Source organism: Megachile rotundata, chromosome 2 (assembly GCF_050947335.1).
Source record: "Megachile rotundata isolate GNS110a chromosome 2, iyMegRotu1, whole genome shotgun sequence".
Taxonomy (NCBI): domain Eukaryota; kingdom Metazoa; phylum Arthropoda; class Insecta; order Hymenoptera; family Megachilidae; genus Megachile; species Megachile rotundata.
In genome coordinates this window covers 9111853-9134790 of record NC_134984.1, presented here as the reverse complement: position 1 = coordinate 9134790, position 22938 = coordinate 9111853, and the positions used below count along the sequence as shown (strand labels likewise).

Here is a 22938-nt window from a genome sequence, read left to right as displayed (position 1 = left end):
GATGTCTTCAAAATTGCATCTAGTAGTGTTTTCATTTTTAATAAATCTTACCAAATATTTTCACAATGACTCGTTATAATTATTTTCTATAGATTCATATAGTTAATGCGAACGTAGTAAAGAAAGCGAACAAATTTTTAGTAATACACTTGTCACTCAGATGCATATGGGTAACGTGGCTGTCAACGTATTATAGGAAAACATAACCTAATATAAATACACAGGAAATCACAATTTTTACAGCTAAACCTTAGTAACAGATTCTATTCATAAAAATAAGAACAGAATGTTTTATCAACGTGGAATTTCAAACACCTTACTAAAAAGTTATAACAAAGCTACAAAACACTGCTTTGTTGTTCGACATCACATACAGGTTGTTTCAGTTTTATTCGTCCAACTTTATTAACATATTCTATAAACGGAAATGAAAGAATGCATAAGAATGCATTATTAAAAGTTACTAAAAAAAATGTGAAAGTCGACAATTCATATTTAGTGTCGAAGAAAAAAGATCCATGATCTTTAGTATTCCTAATAATCTTTAGATAAAATATTTAAGAGCCTATACAACATTTTTTTATTGACCTAATGACATATTTAATGAACGCCATAGAAGCATAATATTAAAGAATAAAATTCGACTAGTTACCATATTAAAGTAAATTATACAGTACTCCAGAACTACCAAACTTTAACATGTTTCTTTTGAGTCAAAGCATTGCGACATTGAAAATTATTATATTTCGTATATATTTATTGAACACTAATTATGCGAAAGAGGTTTAAAAAATGATGCTCCAAGAAATTTATAATACATTCAAAATATAATTTTGAAGTTGATATGAAAATATAAATTTCTAGAGTGATTTATTAAACTTAAATGTTTAGTGATAAAAACGTGTAAACAGCTATTTATTGTTTAGTTTTGACCGCTCTATAAACCTACAAAGTTCCATAAAAATCGGGAGGAAATGTTCAATAACTTTTCTCAGCACGGTGAAATATATTGTCTTGTTTCGTTTTATTTTATTCTGCTTCCAATAACGGAAAAGGAAGTGGATTTTGACCGGAAGCATCGAACTCTCTATTATTTATGACGCGCTCATTTCAAGTTCTCATAATTGTCGTCAGAATTCAACTTTCTGACTGATTGAAAAATATTTGAAAAAGACAGAAGAAGGACAACTATGAAATAATAAAATATTCCTTTTATTGAACAAAAATTTAAATTTTAAATACTTCAATTTTATAGAAAAACGGACTTTATGCAAATATTGTCTGTTCGACGTTCTTTTTGAATAAACTTGTAGCAACAAAAATATTATTAAGCATTATAATAATTATAATTGTTTTGCAAAAAGCAATTAGTGTATTTTAGCTTATTAGTTATTTATCTTTCTTTCTCTTGAAATAAATACTCTTTTTATTAACCGAGTAAGTTAAAATAATTTATACAATATAATAAGAATATTCATAATTATTAAATTCTTATCAGAAATGAATGAAAGTAGATTCAATTTCATATAAAATTGATTGCGACAATTTTGCATTAGTTTGTACTATTTATGCTCCATGTGTATTTTCTAAATTACAGTCGCACTATAAATAATATAATAATATAAAGTACTTATATACCCTATGTTCATTAAAAAAAAAATTCGTTTAAAAATGATGGCCCATTTAAAAGGAATATTTGTTTAACCCCAAATTCCCACCCTTTTCATCAGTCCACAAAATTTTCATTATTAATAAAATCACTGACAAAGTACCCCAAATTATTTCAACCCCATAATTATCTCCCTTACATCACATGCATCACTATTATAAACTATCTCAGTCTTATTTATAATAGATTATGTCAATCTAGGATAAAATTTATTCACCGGAATCCACGGTAACTTTCATACTTCTTCGTTAAATTTACACATATGCTGAATTACACCTTCAAGGTGTATAATAAACGAAAACTCGGTTTCGTTTATCAGTGTTTAATTGACGAGTCTCGCTTTGCGACAATTTTACAAAAGTCCTATAAACCCCTGTGAGATTGCGACAAAGAAGGAAACTATATAGTTTAATGCAATGGAGATGGACAGACGGACACAGAGATCACGTGTGTGTGTGTGTGTGTTCTGAAAAAGAAAATAACGAAAGAAAGAGTGAAAAGAGAGAATGATTAATTGTTATGTGCCCTGTTAATGATACCACCGGGAGAATTAAAAATGAAAAGGCAGTGTAATTTACAGAAAGGTTAAATCGACAAGTTTCATTTTATTTTTGACGCTCGAGGCGGGCGTAGAGAAAGAAGAGACAGGAAATTTTTCATGGGGATGATTTAGAATCCGCTTGGAAAGGAAGCAATTCAGTTATGGTTTCACGAGATAGTGGTATCACGAAGTTGTAAGTAATTTACAGATTGGATCCTTCGATGATGTGCAGTGTTACCTTTCCCCGAATTGTATTTTAAATAAACTGATTTCTAAGTGTTATCAAATTTTCGATCGAATTTCTGTAGAATATTTGAGGTGCATCTTAATTCCTTGAGACAAAACACATTGAACGTGTGATATTAACCAAAATAGTGTACATATATCGAGTTATAAATATGTTTTTGAAAGCATGTTAGTCACACAAGTTTACAGTAATGGCACAAATGGTAAACGACACAAATGATTAAATAAAGTTATTTGGTAGTAGTTAGATCGACCCCTTTTATCTAGTATTCAAGTAGCGTTGTTAACGTCAATTTTCACTACTGTTTTGTATTATATCTTCGAACGTTCTTAAGTATAAAATACAAAAATGTCGACAAAGGATCTTTAGCCGGATTTTATTGGTAAGAAAAAGTAATTTTATATTCCGTAGAAAGTTTATCCTTGCAGAAGACATGCATGCATTAAAGTATCAAGAAGTGAAGATAATTAGCTACCAATTATTTTTGCAGGACCGAAAGACATTTTGTAATATTAATTAGCTGAATGTTATCAGGTCATCCCATAAGCATTGCAGGTTTTTCATACAATGTGAAACAAGATATATTTATAATAATCCTTTACTGTTTCTTTATTTTCACAGCGATTTTTCAATGAAAAGGATCTTGAAGTGACGTAAAAAATTCGGTTAGACTTTTATCAATACTTTTAATATTATTTTGTTTAGATAATTCTGCAAACTCCTGACAAAATGACAGACTGTACTTGAAGAGTACAGTGTACTCTTCAAAAGTTCTTCAGGAGACTTCAAGACTTGAAGAGTAGAATCATGTTACATGAAGCGACATATGTTTTTGTATTTTATTCAAAATTTCTTTTTGTAATTATAATTTTTATCATACTCTAAAAAACTAATACTAATAATTGCACAAATAATTTTACATAAAATAACCTATAGTTTTCAATTATAATTTTCAATTTTGAATTAAATATTTTTTACATATTAAATCATTTATATACTAGTAATACTTATTAATAAATATAAAATAGTACAGAAATAAAATAATTATGAAATATGAAATATTTCAAATTCAAAACTTGTTTAAAATTGGTTAATCCAATTTTGCTAATACAATTTCCATAATTTTATCGTTAGAACTTTTATAAATAGATAGTTTTTAAGTCGGAAGCTAAGTTTGATACGTCATATTATTATAAATCTGTACGTATTCAGTTTAACATATAAATGGTTATTAGTTTAGGGGATATTTAATATTACAGTTCAGATAGACTGTATTAGGTATAACGAACTACGGGCGTTTATGCAAATACGATGTGTCGTGAATATGCAAAGTAAATGCAAAATATAGGTTAGTAAAGTATACCGATGCTGGATATTCACTGTAAATACGAACTTCGTTAATATTAATTTTGTTCAATATTTGTGTTATTAATATATGTATTTATCAGAACATATGGATGCATTATTACAAACTCTTATGAGAAATAACAAGTTAGATTGCATACATCAAGTTATTATACTATCTAATTATTAAACAATTTATGACACATTATTTTCATTTATACAAATAATATGAAATTGTTAATTTTTTAGTATGTACAATTAATATACATATTCATATTTGAGTATGTAAAATTAATGTACATATTCACTTTTTAGTATGTACAATTGATGTACATATTCATATTTGAGTATGTAAAATTAATGTACATATTAATATTTAAATATGTAAAATTAATATACATATTCATATTTAAATATGTAAAATTAATATACATATTCATATTTGAGTATATAAAATTAATGTACATATTCGTTATTTAATATGAACAATTACTAAATAATAAAATTGTTTAACTTACTAATTTATTATATTACATCCAAGTTTCCAATATTGTTCAAATTTCTCAAAATATTAATTATTATACTATAAAAAACCAAAATTATTATTCAAGGTTCAAACATCTAATTCTAGTTTATTGCATATATTTCTTCTTAACAAACTAACCATTTGTGAAATTTTATAAAATTTCTGTGTGAAGATAATAGTTCTCTTCTTTATAAAAGAAAAACGATTTATCGTATTTCATTAACCGCTTTTCAGAATTAATCTCTGTTTCCGACGTTTGAAATTACGATGAAAGATCCATTTTTCATCTCTTGTAATAATCTTATCTGATAACGGTTTTCATTTGAAAGAAAATGATAGAATATCATAGTAACCTCAGTTCATGGTATTCTTCATACAACCTTCTCCACTTTACAGGAGTTGCCAAGTCGAATATCACAAATTGAGATTCCTAGATAATTCCTGGACAGTGATAGCTTGAGTTTGCTCAGTTGAGGTCCTTAGTAAGTCGTTATCAAATTCAACAGGATATTCCGAGGTTCATCTTCGAAACTATTCCTCGATATTTCTGAAATCACTGATTAACTCTCATTAATTACACTTTCATTGTACACCTTGTGTGTGATACGAGTGCAAAGACAGCAGCAAAACTTCTATAAGGTGAAGTGGGCTAAGTGCAGACTGGTTTTTGTAAAGTTGATATTTAAACGTAAGTATTTTCAGTCTGCTATGTAAATACTTAACGCAGTCGATATCGAACGTTTTGCACAATTACTACTATTTAATTAATATTAACTAGGACCTTAATTTTCCTAGTACATTTTGATTTTGATAGGAAATTGTTTAAAATGTCAACTACTCTGCACTTTCCCCGAAAATGGGGTAAGAGCGTAACTTGAAGTTAAATACTTTGAAACTTTATTTCATGTGCAATGGGCAAGAGCAGAATTATTAACAAATCTGCTATAAAATGCTTTTTACTGCATTATGCAAGTACGCTATACTGCAAACAAGTACTCTTAGCTGAAATATAAAAGGGGATATAGTGAAACAAACATACTAAATGGAGAAATTTCGCTTACATTGTAATAAAAATAGCCTGTATATGCACTTGCCCCGTTTACGAACTTACCCCACTTCACTTTAATATATCTTTCAATAGATTTCATTTTGTATAAAATTTACGAAAACCCTTATTCAAATTTGAAAACACATTAAATTAATCAAAAAGTAATTACAGTTCACGTTAGTATTTCTTTCGATAGGATATTTATTTAGGAACGTGATATTTTATGGGATGACCTGATAACAGAACCCTTTAGAATTAAAATTCCATTTAGAATGTTTATACTTACTCCTCATAAAATATTGCATTTTATCGTAGAATACAGGAAGTAGAGAATACATGAAACATTAAAGGACTGATCCTTTTTAACCTTTTACAAATTAAACATTTTATAGTGAAGGGTTATGAAATAAAACATAGAAGTAGAGATCAACCTTGACTTTTATTCGAGATTTGACCTTGACAGCTGAGGTCTTTAGTTACATTTAAGCAGGTCTGCACAGCTTGATGTCCTTCGAGCAAATAAACCGCACTCACGTGGTAACAAACTTCTCTAATGAGAGATCAGTAATTATGCGTTGCCTTCAATCGAGATTACACTGTGATACCTTGACGTTTAATTTAATTCAAATATTATGTTATATTTAATTTAAACATATTTAAATAATATCTGAAATTCCGGCATGAAATTAAGAAATTAAATTAGTGAAATGATGAAAATTAGATGAATTAGAACATTTTTTTGAAACTTATTAAAATTAAATGAATACTTTACTAAAATTATATATAATTTCTCTTGTAAATGAGAATTACTTTTGCCTCATAATTAAATTTCTTTTTTTGATATTTTATATAAAAGAATTTTTAAAATTAAAGGATTGAACATATTGTTTAAACAGATTTTCATATTATGTTATTTAAAACATTTGTTATTAAAAACTTTTATCTAAAAATGTAAACATTAAATAATATTTCAGAATAAATAAAAAAAACAATTTTTCATTGATTATTTTTGAACATTTGTTTATTTGAATCGCTTTAATAAAATGTAAAATGCAGTTTCGTTAACAGGTACGTAAAAAAGAAAACAATTAAAAAAACAGGCAAAAAATATGATTGCAAGGAGATTTTAACTCGCAACATTTTGTAACAATATTTTTCGCTGAGGTAAATAGGGATGTAAAAACAATTTTCGATAAAATCCATCCGTTGTATTCAACAGTTTTTAAAAATGCTTTTTTCTGAATAGGCTAAAAATTGCGTTTTACAAAAACAATTTTTTTATTAATGATCTTGCATTGTGAAAAATATGAATTGACACAAAAATATGAACTCGTGTCTTTCTTGTAAATTCACTCATTACAAATTTAATGTAGATCAAATTATTTGATATTCTTAAATAACAATTTGCATGAAGCAAACTTTAAGGTACGTCACGCAATTGGAACAGTTATATCTTAAATTTAGTGAGAAATATCAAAAGCTGTTCAGGAAAAGGTTAATAGTATATGTACTTCTCTATGACTGCGTTTTCTTAGTGAACGCAACGATACACCAAAAAAAGATAGATACACTCTTTTATAATTGGAATTTCACTCATACCAACTCGGAATATTCTACATGAGACGTATTAAGGTACAATGTTTAAAAAACCAGTATTTCGCGCGATATCTCACATTTTTGATAAATAGAACGTTTCGTGGAAGATACACATTTACACACAATGCACGTAACTAATTACCTACGACAGACTTATTCTGAAAGATGGTTTGGACCACACAATCCAACATCATGACTACCACGCTCTCCCGACTTCGATCCTCTTGATTTCTTTCTACTAGGTTACCTCAAAAATAAACTGCATTCGCGTTCATTTGTTTCTACGAAAGACATGAAAGAACGAATTAAACTACACTGTTCAAACATAAACAGCGAGCACATTTCGTTATGGAAAATAAAAGCGCTGTGTGAAGTGTTTACTACGCGAAAGTGGAACGTTTAAACAGCTTCTTTAGTGAAGTAAGTACACAACTTAAAGCTGTGAGATATCGCACGAAATATTCACTCTTAGACATTGTACCTTAATATTCTCTTGAATGAAACGTTGATACGAGCTTGAAAAAATACGCAGAAAGTGCATTCATATTTTCTGAATGCATCGTTGCGTTCATAAAGAGAAAGTCGTAGAAAAGTAGAGATTATCATACCATTAAACTTCTTTCTGGAGAGTTTTTACCACTTACCAAATTCGAGATACAACCCGTTCCAGTTGAAGCACTCGAACTGGAGTTTGCTCATCTCTAGCCTGTTCTCGGAGTTTGTTCATCTCTAACCTGCTCCCGGCTTTGCTCATATAACCTGTAACTTCTATCCCTGTGACGGAGCAGCTTTAAGTGCCCATTGCCCGAAGGCGCCGATTGTGCAGGCCTGCAAGGAGCTAGAGTGAATGAGTAAAGGAACGTTGCTGTAGAAGCAATAGGCAAGTGTGTGCGAATATCATTGAAGGGATTGTTGGGATGCAGAAGACTATAAAGAGAGAAAGAGCGAAAAGGGCATTCCCGAAGGATCGAGTGAATGGGATAAACGAGAGGGAGAGAAAGAGAGTGAGAGAGGCAACCCGTCGGGGTTCTGTCTTCTTCGCAGGTTATCGGAGCTGTATCATCGAGGCACCTCCTCGAGCCACGAAGGATCCTTGGAGAAGGATGTCCAACGGCTAAGCGCAACATCGACGACCTCGGAGTCCTTGGAGAGCAATGGCCTCGATACCGAGATACCAGCCGCAGTCAGGAGACCTCGTAGTACGAGGGGCTCGCAAAATTGGAGTAACGTACGCGCCGTCATGGCGCTATATTCCTCTCTACGAAAGATCAAGAGGTATCCCCGTCATTGCTAGATATGGACGGTAACCTCTGAACTGCACTCTCGCTCTTACATCGAGTACACGCATACACAATTATTACACGAGACACATACTGCAATTACTACCATGGTACATCTGGCAGGTTGTGTAAATACAACTCTGTTTCGATTATCTGCACCTTCACGCGTGTTATTGATAACATCCTTTTGAGTAATTTCTCTTCGTAAATTTTCTGTCGGTCATCGTTTATTTGGGAGTTATTGAGAAAGGGAGATTTAGATATGTGGCATTTTGGGGTGTGATGTACCGTACGTATTGTACTGTATGTACTACATATGTACCGTATGTATTGTACTATATGTACTACATATGCATAGTGCATTACATATGTACTGTATGCTACATATGTATAGAGTACTCCATATGTGTAGTGTACTGCACATGTATAATATACTACATACGTATAATGTGCTACAGTATAGTATACTGCATACGTACATATGTACTACATATTGTATACTACATACGTATATATATACTACATATAGTATACTACATACGTACATATGTACTACATATAGTATACTGCATACGTACATATATACTACATATAGTATACTGCATACGTACATATGTACTACATATAGTATACTGCATACGTACATATATACTACATATAGTATACTACATACGTACATATGTACTACATACAGTACACTACATACGTACATATATACTACATATAGTATACTACATACGTACATATGTACTGCATATAGTATACTACATACGTACATATGTATTACATATAGTATACTGTTTACGTACATATGTACTACATATGGTATACTACATACGTACATATGTACTACATATAGCACACTACATACGTACATATCTACTACATGTAGTGTTCTACATAAGTACATATCTACTACATATTAATATTTTTATAAATGCAGCAATTGATATAAAAAATGCGAACACACTCTTTTTTTGAATGAAATGCAAGCTATTTCATATACAATGGATTGATTATTTGGAACATTCTGCGTAAAAAAATATTAATGTGTAATATCGAAAAAAATCAGTAATTTGCGAGATATTCTGAATTTAGAAGTGAAACTCTTTGCACAAAGAATTTGAAAAAATTTGAAATATCTATATATTGCTAATTGATTATTTTGACACTGTATCCTAATATTTACCTAAACAAAATGCTCAAAAAGATTGATCTAATTTAAAACAACAAGATCTATTTAAAAACAAACAATTAAAAATATTCAAAAATGCAATTGCATATTTCTTCCTCACATCTAATTTTACGTAAGGGAATATTAAGATACAGTATAAAAGAAAATCAGCAATTTATTAAATATCTGAAATTGTAGTGCAAAATATCTCACTTTGGTATTTAAGGTATCCTACAAACTACCGACTTTCTTAATACTTTTTCGCTCAGAATGTTCCAGGAGATCGATCTACATAGAAAACAATATGCGATTCCACTTAAAGAGCGAGTGCATTTGCATTTTTCAAGTGCATTGTCGCAGTTAGAATAACATTGAGGTCGTAGGAAAATAGGTCTTGGTATATCATTCACTTTCTTCCTTCACATTTTTCAATCTTTGAAAGTCTTCAAGATATAGTTCGTTCCAATTACGTGCAGCATCTTGTCTAAATCCAACAGAAATTTTAATAATAGAGTGAATCAAATGGATATAATTCATTACATTGAAAGACGTATATAGACACGCACAAATGTATACACATTTATCATAATTTTAGTTTCTTATGTACAAATTACAAGAAGATAGTTTTTTACAACTACGACACATTTAATGTGGTTAACTTTTTTCTTAGTAATTTTTTAATAAGTAATCACCGACGGTTATTAAGAAAAATTATTCAGATTGATCTCTATAGTAGATGGGAAGGTCAAGGTCATAGGGAGTCTTCCATTGAATGTGTTTACCATTGTATCCAACCATGCAAGCATCTGAAGAGATTTATGCTTATATTACACTCATCTCCATCATAGCAACGTCTCAATTTCGTTCTTGGAGTCTTCAGATTTTTATTATAAATGAAGGCTTTACTTCCTACAATCTGTCGCGGCTGATTTAACGGAAATTTTATAAATAGCTCTATTTTACGAGAAAGAGTTTCAGGAAATATATAAATGAAATACTATTTGTGAAAAAGATTTTTAGCGACTTTAATACAAATTTTGCAATATTTTAATATCATTCACTACTTTACCAACGCGACGCAGAATGAATTCAAAGTGCCACACGAATGATATAATGACTATACAATGATCTATAAGATGTAATAATACCTGTTGAAAATATAATAATAGTTATGTGGGATTAAAGGAATTAAAGTGATTTGTTTCTTAACCTCTTAAACACGGCGAAACTTTACGTGGCGCTACTTCTCTGTACGGCAGAGTTCGACGCGAATTATGCACAAATAGTACTACAATGTGTGACAATACTGTTCTCTACACGAGTACACTGGAATGAAGTTATTGATGATTAAATTATAATTTTTTCCCAATGATATGATGCACTTTAACTTTGATAATTTACTTTTTCAAAAAATTCGCAAAGTACGTAATTTCCAAATGTTTCCAATATCGTGTATTAGTGCAAAGAGGTGCTCCCATGGTGCCTAAACTACTTGGCACCTTTTGTTTACATGTAATGTACTTTTGTGGGATTTGTTAGTACTCTTACAAAACGTGGTGAAGGCAAAATGTGTGAATTGAAACATATGAAAGCGATCATTCAATTGAAACGGTGAGCGAGTGAGGCAGAAGAGTGAGCCACTATGGCGCTATGTAATCTACGATGACATTCGCGAAAGTCACTATAGTGGTCCGTCGTACAGAGATTTGGCGAAGTATAGTGACGCGTCGTGCTTAAGAGGTTAAGAGTTGCTACTATTCACTCAAATTCCACGCTCTCTTTTGTCCACTACGCTTTTCTACACACTATCCACGCAAACCCCACGCTGGTCTAACTACGCTTTTCTACACACTAACTTTCTCGAAAGGTTTTTCGTAAAAATTCCCTGACCTCTTGCCCTAGCGTTTGATCCTCCAGTGATGTTTTCTGAATATAAAAATACTCCGCCACGTGAGGAGGAAGCCGTTAACTTTCTTGCATCGTTAGGCGTATGAACTTCAAATTAACGTAAACTATCGTAAACTATCTTGTTCTAGATTAACCTACGAACTTAAACCTAACGGATCACCACCCTACACTTGTAGTATATCCTCTAATATAATAACTAATTTATAATTTTTTTACTGTAATATATCCTCTAAAACGGTTACTAGAGTGTTTTTGACTGTAATATCTTTAGTGTAATATACCTGAATACAATACACTTTGCATATCTACAGTTTATTAATTTTAAATTATATATCGTAGTATAACAAAGATACATCTAAGGTTTTTTCTGTTTTAACTTATTAGAATATAGCCTAATATAATTTATACCGTATACACGCCTTGAGTTCTTATGTTTGTTTCTGTAATTACTCTACTAATTTTAATTATTCAATGGAGTTATATTCCACATTATACAATCTACACTTTACAAGCAATAAGAACAGTAAATACTGAAATTGTATTACGAAAAATATTTAAAAGAATATTCTATTATGAGGTTATTCTACGTTTGGTTACTAACGAAGGAAACAATATTAAAGCGATAAAAAATTTGTATTCCAGTCGCCAAAAGTCCAGCTTGAATTATTTCCACATAAAATAAAGCTGCCTTTAAAATTTCAGTTACATTTTATGTGGTAAGTTCTTTAGGAAGTTTCACCTAAATGATATTCGTACGTGTTGTAGAACGATATAAAATAATAAGTAGTGCACATGATGATATGATATATGTAACAGTGAAACGTCCTTAAATATTTACGTGGTGTTAAAGATGTAAAAGACAAATTAGCAAATGAATCATAGAACGCATTAAAATTGCAGAGATATTGTATTGTTTTTTTTTTTTTTTTAATTATTATAATTATTTTGCAATACTTTGTAGTACTCTTTTACACTCTTGTAGTACTCTTTGTACACAATTCTCTCTCTTACACTTTTTATCGTCATATGTAACTCTAATTATTTGTTTATATTGTTTTCTAACACATGTAAAATTTATTTGTGATAAAAGTTTGAAGAGGCTCTAACAACGTTGTTTTAATGAAGAACAGTGTAATTTAATTATAAATAATTTTACGTGCTTTATGAGAGAATATTCAGCATATTGAAATTTAACATCCTTATTGATAAAAATTAATAAATTCTCTAATGTGCCATAGATATCTGCCTCTCTAAGTGATAACACTAGTTCTTGTTTTTATGTTGGACAACGAAATATTTACAATGTACAGTTTTACAATGAAACTTTCATTATCCAATCTTTAGTACAACTAAATAATTTTATTACAGTAAGTTCAATACTTCCTCTGTAAATCTTATTACATTGCAATTTTCAAGCAGATATAGTAGTTTGATTGTATTCATATTATTATATACTGTTTAATATATCTACAAATTTAATTAATACTTATACATATTTGATACTATATACGGGGTTTTTACGAAATCCTTTGCAAACAGCGGAAAGAAGACGACGTTTACTGACATGTATAGTGTAAGATATGACACAGCAATTCATAAAGTGGTTGCGTCGCACTTTTTTCTGCGGCCATCGTATTTGTTTACATTAGCACCTGTCTGAAACTTCCAAAATTCTCAAATTCTCAAATTCTTAAATTCTCAAACTTTCAAATTCTCAAGTTCCCTAATTCCCTAATTCCCTAATTTCCTAATTCCCTAATTGCCACATTCTCAAATTCTCAAGTTCCTTAATTCCCCTAATTTCCTAGTTTCCCAACTCTCTAATTCCTTAATTCCCTAATTCCCTAATTACATAATTTCTTAATTCCCTAATTGCTTCATTCCTTAATTCCCTAATTCCCGAATTCCCTAATTCCCTAATTCCCTAATTCCCTAATTCCCTAATTCCCTAATTCCCTAATTCCCTAATTGCCACATTCTCAAATTCGCAAGTTCCTTAATTCCCCTAATTTCCTGATTTCCCAACTCTCTAATTCCCTAATTCCCTAATTCCCTAATTCCCTAATTCCCAAATTCTCCAATTCCCAAATTCAATAATTCCCGTATCCCCTAATTTAAAATCCTAAAATTTCTAAATTTTTCAATTCTCAAACTTGCAAAATCTCAAATACCCAAAATTTCTAATTCCAAAATCCCGAAATTTTCCAAGTTTCCTAAGTCTCATAAAGAAATCTTATTCACTAAGCACTAATATATTCCACAAAATTATTTACATTTCGTTTCCACTAAAATTAATGTGTCACGTAAAAAATCATACGTTGCGCACATGTGAGTGACACGGTACACAAAATACTAAGCATTCAATCAAAATGTATCATCATTAAACTACCATGAAGTTTATACCTAACTAAAATATGACTCTTCATGCTTCCAAAATTGAAGGTTTTAACCAGTTAACTGTGTTTGACGACTATATCCGTCATGGAGATGTTTCATAATTTTGTGTCAAGACGACTATATCCGTCATGCGTAAAATTTTGTTACAATTTGATATTTAAATTGTAATTTTGGCGAAAACTAAATTATATTCGTAAATTGTAATATGTTTAAAATGTTTAGAGGTCAACACGAAATGAAATAAACAAATAAAAAGTGTAAATAATTTGAGATGGATTCATAAATTCTTGAGAGCTAACTCGTCATCGCTTGATTATCGTGACACACACTGGTGCGCGCTTTGCAAAAAGATCGCCACAGTTAACTGGTTAAACAAACATTATTTATTGTTGCTCAAAAATACTTGACTACCCTATGGTGAAGTCTGCTGAGTGCTGCACTCGTAAGAACTTTATTTTTGCAATCATCGAACCTCATAGTCGAATTTACGAAATCAACTCGTTAAACAGAATCATGCACATATATGCGATGTGCGAGAGATACGAGTCGATTTCGCAATTTCTCCTATGATTACAAAAATGAAGTTTTTACAAGTACAGCACTCATCAGTAGACTTCACCACAAGGTAGTAACGTATTTTTGAACAGTAATAAATAATGTATGTCTAACACGTTCAAGCCAGCGCAATTTAACGAAGTCTATTCATCTGGCGGCACCTGCTTGGCTCATTGCTTGTTTTCGTTATTAGTGCCTTAGGTTTACCACAGAAAGTTTTGTTTATTCTTCTGGCAGCACTTGTTTCAATCACTGTTAATAATACTACAAACAATAATAATAATAATCGCTGCTCATATAATTAAAAACATACGTAAACCACGTGGTGATTCAGACTGAGTTGAATAAAGTTCAGTTTTGGAAGATTCAAATTTTGAAACAGATGTTAATGTACGATGGCCGGAAAGAAACAAATGTGAAGCATCCACCATAAGGCTCTTTCAATTACAAATTTCCCTGCAAATTTTCACAATCTACTGCTATTACAACGTAGCACTATAAATTTTTCTAATTTTTCTAATTTTCTAATCTACTTTAATCATTATTGACAGAGTTTGGCATGCAGTGGAATAAATAATTACACGTTTAGAACACTATTAACTAAGTATATTAAAAATGAAATACAAAGTGGAACGAACGAGTGCGTGTGACAACAAGGACATTTTGCGAACTGCACAAAGCACACGAAGTGTAAAACAAAAGAAACTACATAAAATGCACACTTTTTCTATAGATTGAGGAACACATCTAGATCGCATTCTAACAATTGTTCGTATGAAATCGTTTTATAATTTATTAACCTATTGTTCAGGTAAAATCGATCTATTTATCGATAGCAATTTTCGTTTCCTTCATAACGTGCATTATATCATTTACTAGGGGGCTCCGCCCCCTGGCCGCTTCGCGGCCCAACCCCCGAGGCGCTTCGCGCCTATTTCGTGTGCATGCTCTACCGGAATATTTTTATGTTTAAATTTATAGTGTAAATTTTATTTAAAGTTTATACAGGTTATTTTTCGACAAACTTCAATCAATTTTTGGTACAGCTTTTTAAGTCCGAAAATCTGTCCTTTATATTAAAATTGGAATAATTCGTTCATTTTAGTAGTGTAGTTTTTTAAATTAAAATAGAATTGAAGTGTAATATGACTGTGGTAGAAACCTTTTTATGTTATGTTTACACATCAAAAATTTCGGGCCAAACTTCATTTTTAATAATCATACTCTTCATACTCTATAATATAAAATCGTAACGTAACGCATAACGCGTAACGCTGTCACGGTTATATTGTATTCTATTATTCTCTATCATACTCTCTATAGTACAAAATCATAACGTAACGGTGTCACGCGTGACGCTGCCACGGTTAGGTTAGGTTAGGTTTAGGTTAGGTTACATCTGTCACGGTCATACTGTACTCTATAGTATAAAATCATAACGTAACTGTCTCACGCGTAACACTATCATACTTACTAACCTAACCTAACCGTGACACCTTTATGCGTGACACCGTTACGTTATGATTTCATACTATACAGATTATGATAGAGTACAATAGGACCGTGACAGATGTAACCTAACCTAAATCTAACCTAACCTAACCTAACCTAACCGTGACAGCGTAACGCGTAACACCGTTGCGTTATGATTTTCTACTATAAAGAGTATGATAGAGAATGATAGAATGATAGAATACAATATAACCGTGACAGCGTTACGCGTTACGCGTTACGTTACGATTTTATATTATAGAGTATGATTATTTAGTCAAACAGTTGTTCTGCTTATTATTCAGTCAAATAATTGTCCCATTTATTATTCATTAAACTAATTGCATCATTTGTTATTCATTAAACTAATTGCACCATCTATTATTCATTAAACTAATTGTACCATTTATTACTCATTAAACTAACTGCATCATTTATTATTTATTCAAATTATCGTTCCACTTATTATTAATAAATTTTGTCTAATAACATTGTGATTTTTATTTAATTTGTGATATAAAAGCAGTTCATATTCTTCGACAAACAGTTTTTGTTAAGCAATATTTATTAACAAAATGTAACAAAATGCAACAAATTTGAAATTATGTATATACATGTATACATGTAAAAACATTACGAACACATATACGTATAAGCGTTTTGTTACTAGTTGTTGCTAGAAATAAATGATTTGTCACAGTTTGTAGAAATAGTTTGTTGCCATGGAAGCACTTGTTTCAAGGAACATTTTAGTTTTATTAGTTCTGTAGAGCACCATTACACAAGTAATAATATGCTTTGAAACAGAATGTTGCTGATTGCTGATGCAGTTTAAGGAAAATAAGCTGTACCATCCATGGATTTCTGTTTCAAACATTTTTAAATATATAAATTTATAAATTAAGAAGTTTTCGAATTCATAAATGATGAAATCAAAAATGTACAAATTCACAAATTTAGAAATTTAGAAATTAAAAAATAATCAAACTTAGAAATTGGAAAATTAAGAAATGAAGAAATGAAGAAATGAAAAAATTGAGATGCTAAGAAATTTGTAAATGTAGAAACCAGAAAATAAAAAAATTTTCAATTTCTTAATTCACAAAATTTCGGTTACAAATTTTCAAGTTTATAAACCTCCAAATTTTTAGATTTTAGACTTCAGAAATACAGAAATTTGACGATTGAAGATTTGGAAAGAACGTAATTTAGATATATGTATAAGAATTTTGAAAATAAAAAATTGAAGAAACCAGAAATTCGTAAATTTAGAGGCTTGCAAATTTATTAACTTATAAATTTAATAACGTTAATATTTGAAAATTTGGAAATTTGGAAGTTCAGAAATTCGAAAATTTGGGAATTTGCAAGTTCAGAAATTTTAAAATTTCGAAAATTAAGAATTTAGTAATTTAAAAATTTACAAATTTGAAAATTTAGAATCTTGAGAGTTAAAAAATTTTTTAATTTAATAATTTTAGAATTTTTATATTTAAGAGTTTAGAAATTTGACAATTTTTAAACTTACAAATTTGAAAATTTGAAAACTGAGAAAAAAATTGCAGACTCAAATTCAGAATATGAAAATTTGAAAATTAAAAAATTCATAACTTTAAAAAATTATAAATACAAGAATCTAAAATCTTATAACTTTTACATTTAAAAATTGTAATTTTCTTTCTATCCTTCGTGAAAGTAGATATTTACTTACTGTTTCATTACACGAACAAACTATACTTCAAATTACTCTTACTCTTTGTTCTACGTATATTTGATACCCATAAACGCTAGTTAATTTTCTTTTCTATTTATGGATACATACTAAAAAACTTTACACAGAGTCAAATAGAACACCCTGTATACGAATTACAAACTGAAACACTCGCCCAAGTAACTAAATCGATCAGAGTAATTATGACTTAAGGTAGCATGTAGCGACTGAAACTATGGAGTTTATTTGAATTACAATGTATTGCATTCCTGATCCGTTACCCATTGTCTCTTCGGAAGTTTCAAAGTGTCCCTGAATATTCCTCAATGTTGCCATTGACAAGACCAAAATGTGGATACAGGTTGTCTATTTCCATCGAGTGAGATCAAAGGAAATTTTGCATTGATGAGTAACTTTGTATGTTGCGGTAACAAGTAAATGTTTCAATGGAACTATTATACAGTGCCCTTTAGGTAATATACAGGGTGTTCATAGACTACCTAACGTTTTTCGTGTAGATAGTAAGATTCAAAAATATGGAAGAGGAGAAAGTTTGGATATACGAGGATACATATCAATTTTTTATACTTGCGTTATTTCTTAACAAAATGAAAGCAATCTTTAGTTTTTTCTAATTAGAAAAGAAAACTTGAAACTTTAAGGGGTTGTTAACTTTTAAAATCGCATCTCAGCCGATAAAAAGAATACGTATCTCTTATTTTTACCTGCTTAACAAACGTACAAAGTTTCATCAAAATCGGAGGGGGACACTTTTGTGCTTTTCCTTGTGAGACACAAATAACAATTAAAAAATGTATTCAACGTTGTTGTGATGTTATTGGAATTTAACCTGTTAACTGTCATTTCGTGTTAACCTCTAAACATTTTAAACATATTACAATATACGAATATAATTTAGTTTTCGCCAAAATTACAATTTAAATATAAAATTGTAACGAAATTTTACGCATGACAGATATAGTCGTCATGACACAAAATTCTGACACATCTCCATGACGGATATAGTCGTCAAACACATTTAACTGCTTAAATAATTACTATTTGGACTTCATAGACTGAATAATAATAACTTTTTAAAATAATGCAATATAATTATTTTTGTAAATAATAATGATATTATTAAGAATATTATTTGTATAGTATTATTATTTAGGACATACTGTTTTTTGAATACTATTTGAATAATATTATTATTTCCAAAACTGCAATATCAGAAAAAAACATTAAAATCTTAGAAATTAAAAGAGATGACAAAAATGATCCAAAACGGTGAAGGACAACTGTACTAATGATGTGTTACACTGTCACACATTACATTACACATGTGTCACTCAATTTTACCTCGAAATGCTGAATAAAGTTTTCTAATATGAAAATTTCTAATACAGACACCAACTTATCTGCATTGTTATAGTGGAATCGAATTCTATTCATTGTACATTCTTGTATATTGCAAATAGCGCATATTAAGAAATATACATACATTCTTGAAAGATATATCAAAGATTAAAATGCAATTAATTCGATTAAATGTGATCGTAATCAAAAGTTGTAATTTCATAAAGAAATTATAGAGAAAGTAATTTATTCAGAAAAAGGCACACTTCATCAACTACAGTGACTTTGAAAATTATTATCAAGGACAAAATTGTGAACAACTTTTCTCTATAAATGTTGTTCGGTTTTAATTTCAGATGTATACCTAGCAATATTTTCAATATAATAAATCCTTTACAAAAGGATACACGTTTCGTCAATTTCGATGATCTTAATATATTTTATCAAGGACAACATTTTGAGTAACTTTATGTAATCAACGTTAATAATCAAATTTATGAATTAATTTAAATGCAACATTATTAATAAAACGAATTTGAAAGAGGATCATTTTAAAATAAAATTATTTTGATTTGAATAATTATGTATGTAACTATTTCTTAAATTCAGTTTCTGTGAAATATGCAAAAACCTTCAGATAACTTTACAATATTCAATAGTATACGCAACGTTGCATATTTTATTGCTATGCACAGTGTATTCGATCTGTAACTGAAAAAGAATTTACATATCAATCAAAAATTCTCTATCGACAAATAGTATCACATTGGAACCAGTCACGATACGCGTTCATTCGTGTAATTCGCTTATAGGGTTTGAGAGAACAGTAATTCATCGATGTGTTTCGCAAAGGGTCTGGTTCACGCAATTTAACCTTAAAAGCACTTTTAGTAAATATGGGGTTTTACGGACCTTCGATAACCTTGACCTTGAAACATGGTGTCAAGGACCACATTCTGAACACCTTTTTTTACTACATCTAACTGTCGCTTAACCTTACTTTTTAAGATATTTAGAAAAATATATTGGTACTATTACATTGCTATTAACTAATATTACATACAGGGTGATTCCAAAAAATAAATCAGAAACGTGGAATAAAATTTTTCCTTCATTTTTGAGAAAATTGAATTTAAACACTTTTCAAGCATTTGTGGAAAAATTCTGTAACGCAGAGAATGATACAATTAACAAATTATTTGTTACTTCTGCAATAAGCAAAAATGAGTAATCAGTAAATATTTGTAAATATTTGATGTTAATTATTAGTGTTACTAAAAACCTTCATTATTTATAACAGATAATTATGTATGTTTCATTACGAACTAAATTCTTGAATTTAAATTAAATTTGTGAATTTTTATCTTATTATGTGTATATTAGTATATAGGTACATCAATAATATTCTCACTAATGATTGACAATAAATTTCAATGGAATTACTGAATAGATTCCTTTTTACAACATTTATTAATTCTTAAATTAATGAAATAGTCTGTTAGGTTCTCCTCATTTTTTCTATTGTGAACTTTCACTCTATTGCTTGAGAATTTTATTTGCTACATTAAAATGATAGAAATATTACAAAAATAGCATTTAATTGTATAAATTCGAAAACTGAAAAATACTGGAAATTAAGTTTTCTTACAAAAAAAGCTGTCCCATTTTCATTGCTTACATGTTAGTCAAGTTGATTTTATTAAACATGATTGTATGCTTTGCTGTCTTAAAACAGTGTTTTAAAATGAGTGCAGTCATTTTCTTTCAAGGTCATTCTGGGTCTTTAAAGTCAGTTAGATTAACAAATAATTAATTTTTATTCAAAAAAGAAATTTTATTAAACTCGTAATTTTGGGAATATAGAAATTTGAAAATTCGAAACTTTGACGAAAAGAAAATATTTCGATATTTAACAAGGACAAAAATATAGTACAAGGATCAAAATAAATTACGATATTTAAAAATGTGATAATTTGTAACTTCGACAATATGTAAACTAGTGAAATTTTAAGAATGAAAATTTGTGAATTTAAATTCAATTCTTTTTTCATATATCTCGTAGATTAAAACGATGGAACAGTTACGCATACAAAATAAAATGACGCAAAAATGTTGCTGCTAAGGATTAACTCTGGTAACCGAATACTTCGAGTGTTATTTTTGGGGATTTTTGTTGTCCCTGGTAAAAAATAGATAACCTCCAGCGATGTTTGTTTATCTTACAATATATTGGCCAGGAGAGACAAGGACACTAGATATTGGATTTCAAAAAGTATGCAAAAATGCAACTTCATTTTACCAGAATTTTGAAATCAATATATTTTATCATGATTTCTTCTCCAAAATATTCTTTATATAATTCTTCAGTGCAATAAACAGCATTTTTTTTTTAAATGGGTCGTGAGAAAATTTCTTCTATAAAAACTTGCGTGTTTTCTTCTTGTGAAGATTTACGTATAAAATTACAAAACCTGTTCACCGCACTGAAGATTTGGCTTTAAAATCTTGGCAAAATAAAGTCGTATTTTTACAAATTTTTCAAAACCAATTTTTTATCCTTGACTCCAGACTAAAACGATATAAAATAAACAAAGATCGTCGGAGCTTAATTTTCCGCCAGAGTCACTAAAAATCATATTCAGAGTCTTGGATACCAGTTAATCCGTAACTATACTTCAACGTCTTTGAAATCGGTGAGGTACTTTCTTTTCTACAGATATATTTACTAAAAAGGAAATATTAAATTTTACCACATTGTAAAACAAATCATTTTACAATTCAACGATGCTAAATGGCTTCCACATACTGGGAATCAAAAAGTATTCATTTCTTCGATGATTTCAAAGTTTTTCAATGAAAAATCCCAATAAAGGACTTTTTTAAATAGAGACTCGAACAATTGCCTTTACGCTGATAAAAAGCGTTAGAAGATGATAGAAATTATTTTGTTGACTAGCATTTAAGATTTCTTTCATAAATAAATGTTTTTCGCTAGCAAACAAAATGATTACTTTTCGGTGCCCCTAACCCTTTGCACTCCTATGTCGAGTATGGCTCGACGTGACACTTCTCTTGGATCTCATAAATAATTCAGATAAATAGATTAGTTGAATATGTATATTATCATTTATTTGCTACTTGTAATACAAGAAAAATGTATTTCTCACATATGTACTACGTCCTATGGCAATACATTTTATTGAGAACCCCTTTCTCAATCTATTTTGTAAATTAAAGAGTAGGTAGGTGAAGAAAATTGAAGAGTGCAAAGGGCTAATATTTAGAATGTTAAAAATGTGGAACACAAATATGGCAGACTTTGAGTACTACAAAAGTAGTAAAAATGACAAGTTACCACTTAGAGAGGTAGAAATTATGCTTTATAACGAAATGAAAATCTCAGAACTTAAGAAATATTCTATACCACATACTCTCAAACACGTGTGCGTTATAGTGTGAGCTGTCCAAAGGGAATTTATAGATTTACCTATGGTACATATAAATACAGGGTGTCTCACAAATAGTGTAGGTCCCCGAAAGGGGTAGCTGACGTAATTCTGCAAAAGATTTCCCTTTAAAAAATGAGGTTTGAAGATTCGTTTTTGAATTATTAAAGAAAAACACGGACTAAACAGAGTGCGAGGATTACGCGTGCGCAGATGCGAGAGTGACAGCTTCGAGTTAGCGGCTGAGTGGTAAATGCAATGTATAGTATATTCAACGCTTGGTGAGTGCAACGCGTAAGAAATCAATGCGTGGTGAATGTAACGCGTGGTAAATACAAGGCGTGGCAAGTACTATGCTTGGTAGGTGCGGCACGTGGTAAGCAACGCGTGATAAATTCAATGCATGGTAAATACAACGCGTGGTAAATATAATGCGTAGTCAATACAACACGTGGTAGGTGTAACACGTGGTAAGCAACGTGTGGTAAATTCAATGCATGGTAAATACAACGCGTGGTAAATACAATGCGTGGTAAATTCAATGCGTGGTAAATACAACGCGTGGTAAATACAATGCATGGTAAAGAACGCATGGTAAATGCAATGCGTGGTAAAGAACGCGTGGTAAATACAATGCGTGGTAAAT

The 22938-nt window shown here is 30.1% G+C and overlaps 1 protein-coding gene across 4 annotated transcripts in view; it reads left to right on the top strand.

Moving 5' to 3' along the window:
- Positions 1–22938, top strand: part of LOC100881580 (uncharacterized) — a 395763-nt gene that overhangs the window by 237174 nt on the left and 135651 nt on the right. For 3 of the 4 annotated variants that reach the window (XM_076542275.1, XM_076542273.1, XM_076542272.1), the window contains one exon: positions 8016–8246. The exons of the other annotated variant lie outside the window; for it this stretch is intronic. In XM_076542275.1, the coding sequence (XP_076398390.1) occupies positions 8016–8246 (231 nt within the window). The remainder of the gene's footprint in view (positions 1–8015; positions 8247–22938) is intronic. 4 annotated transcript variants of the gene reach the window in all.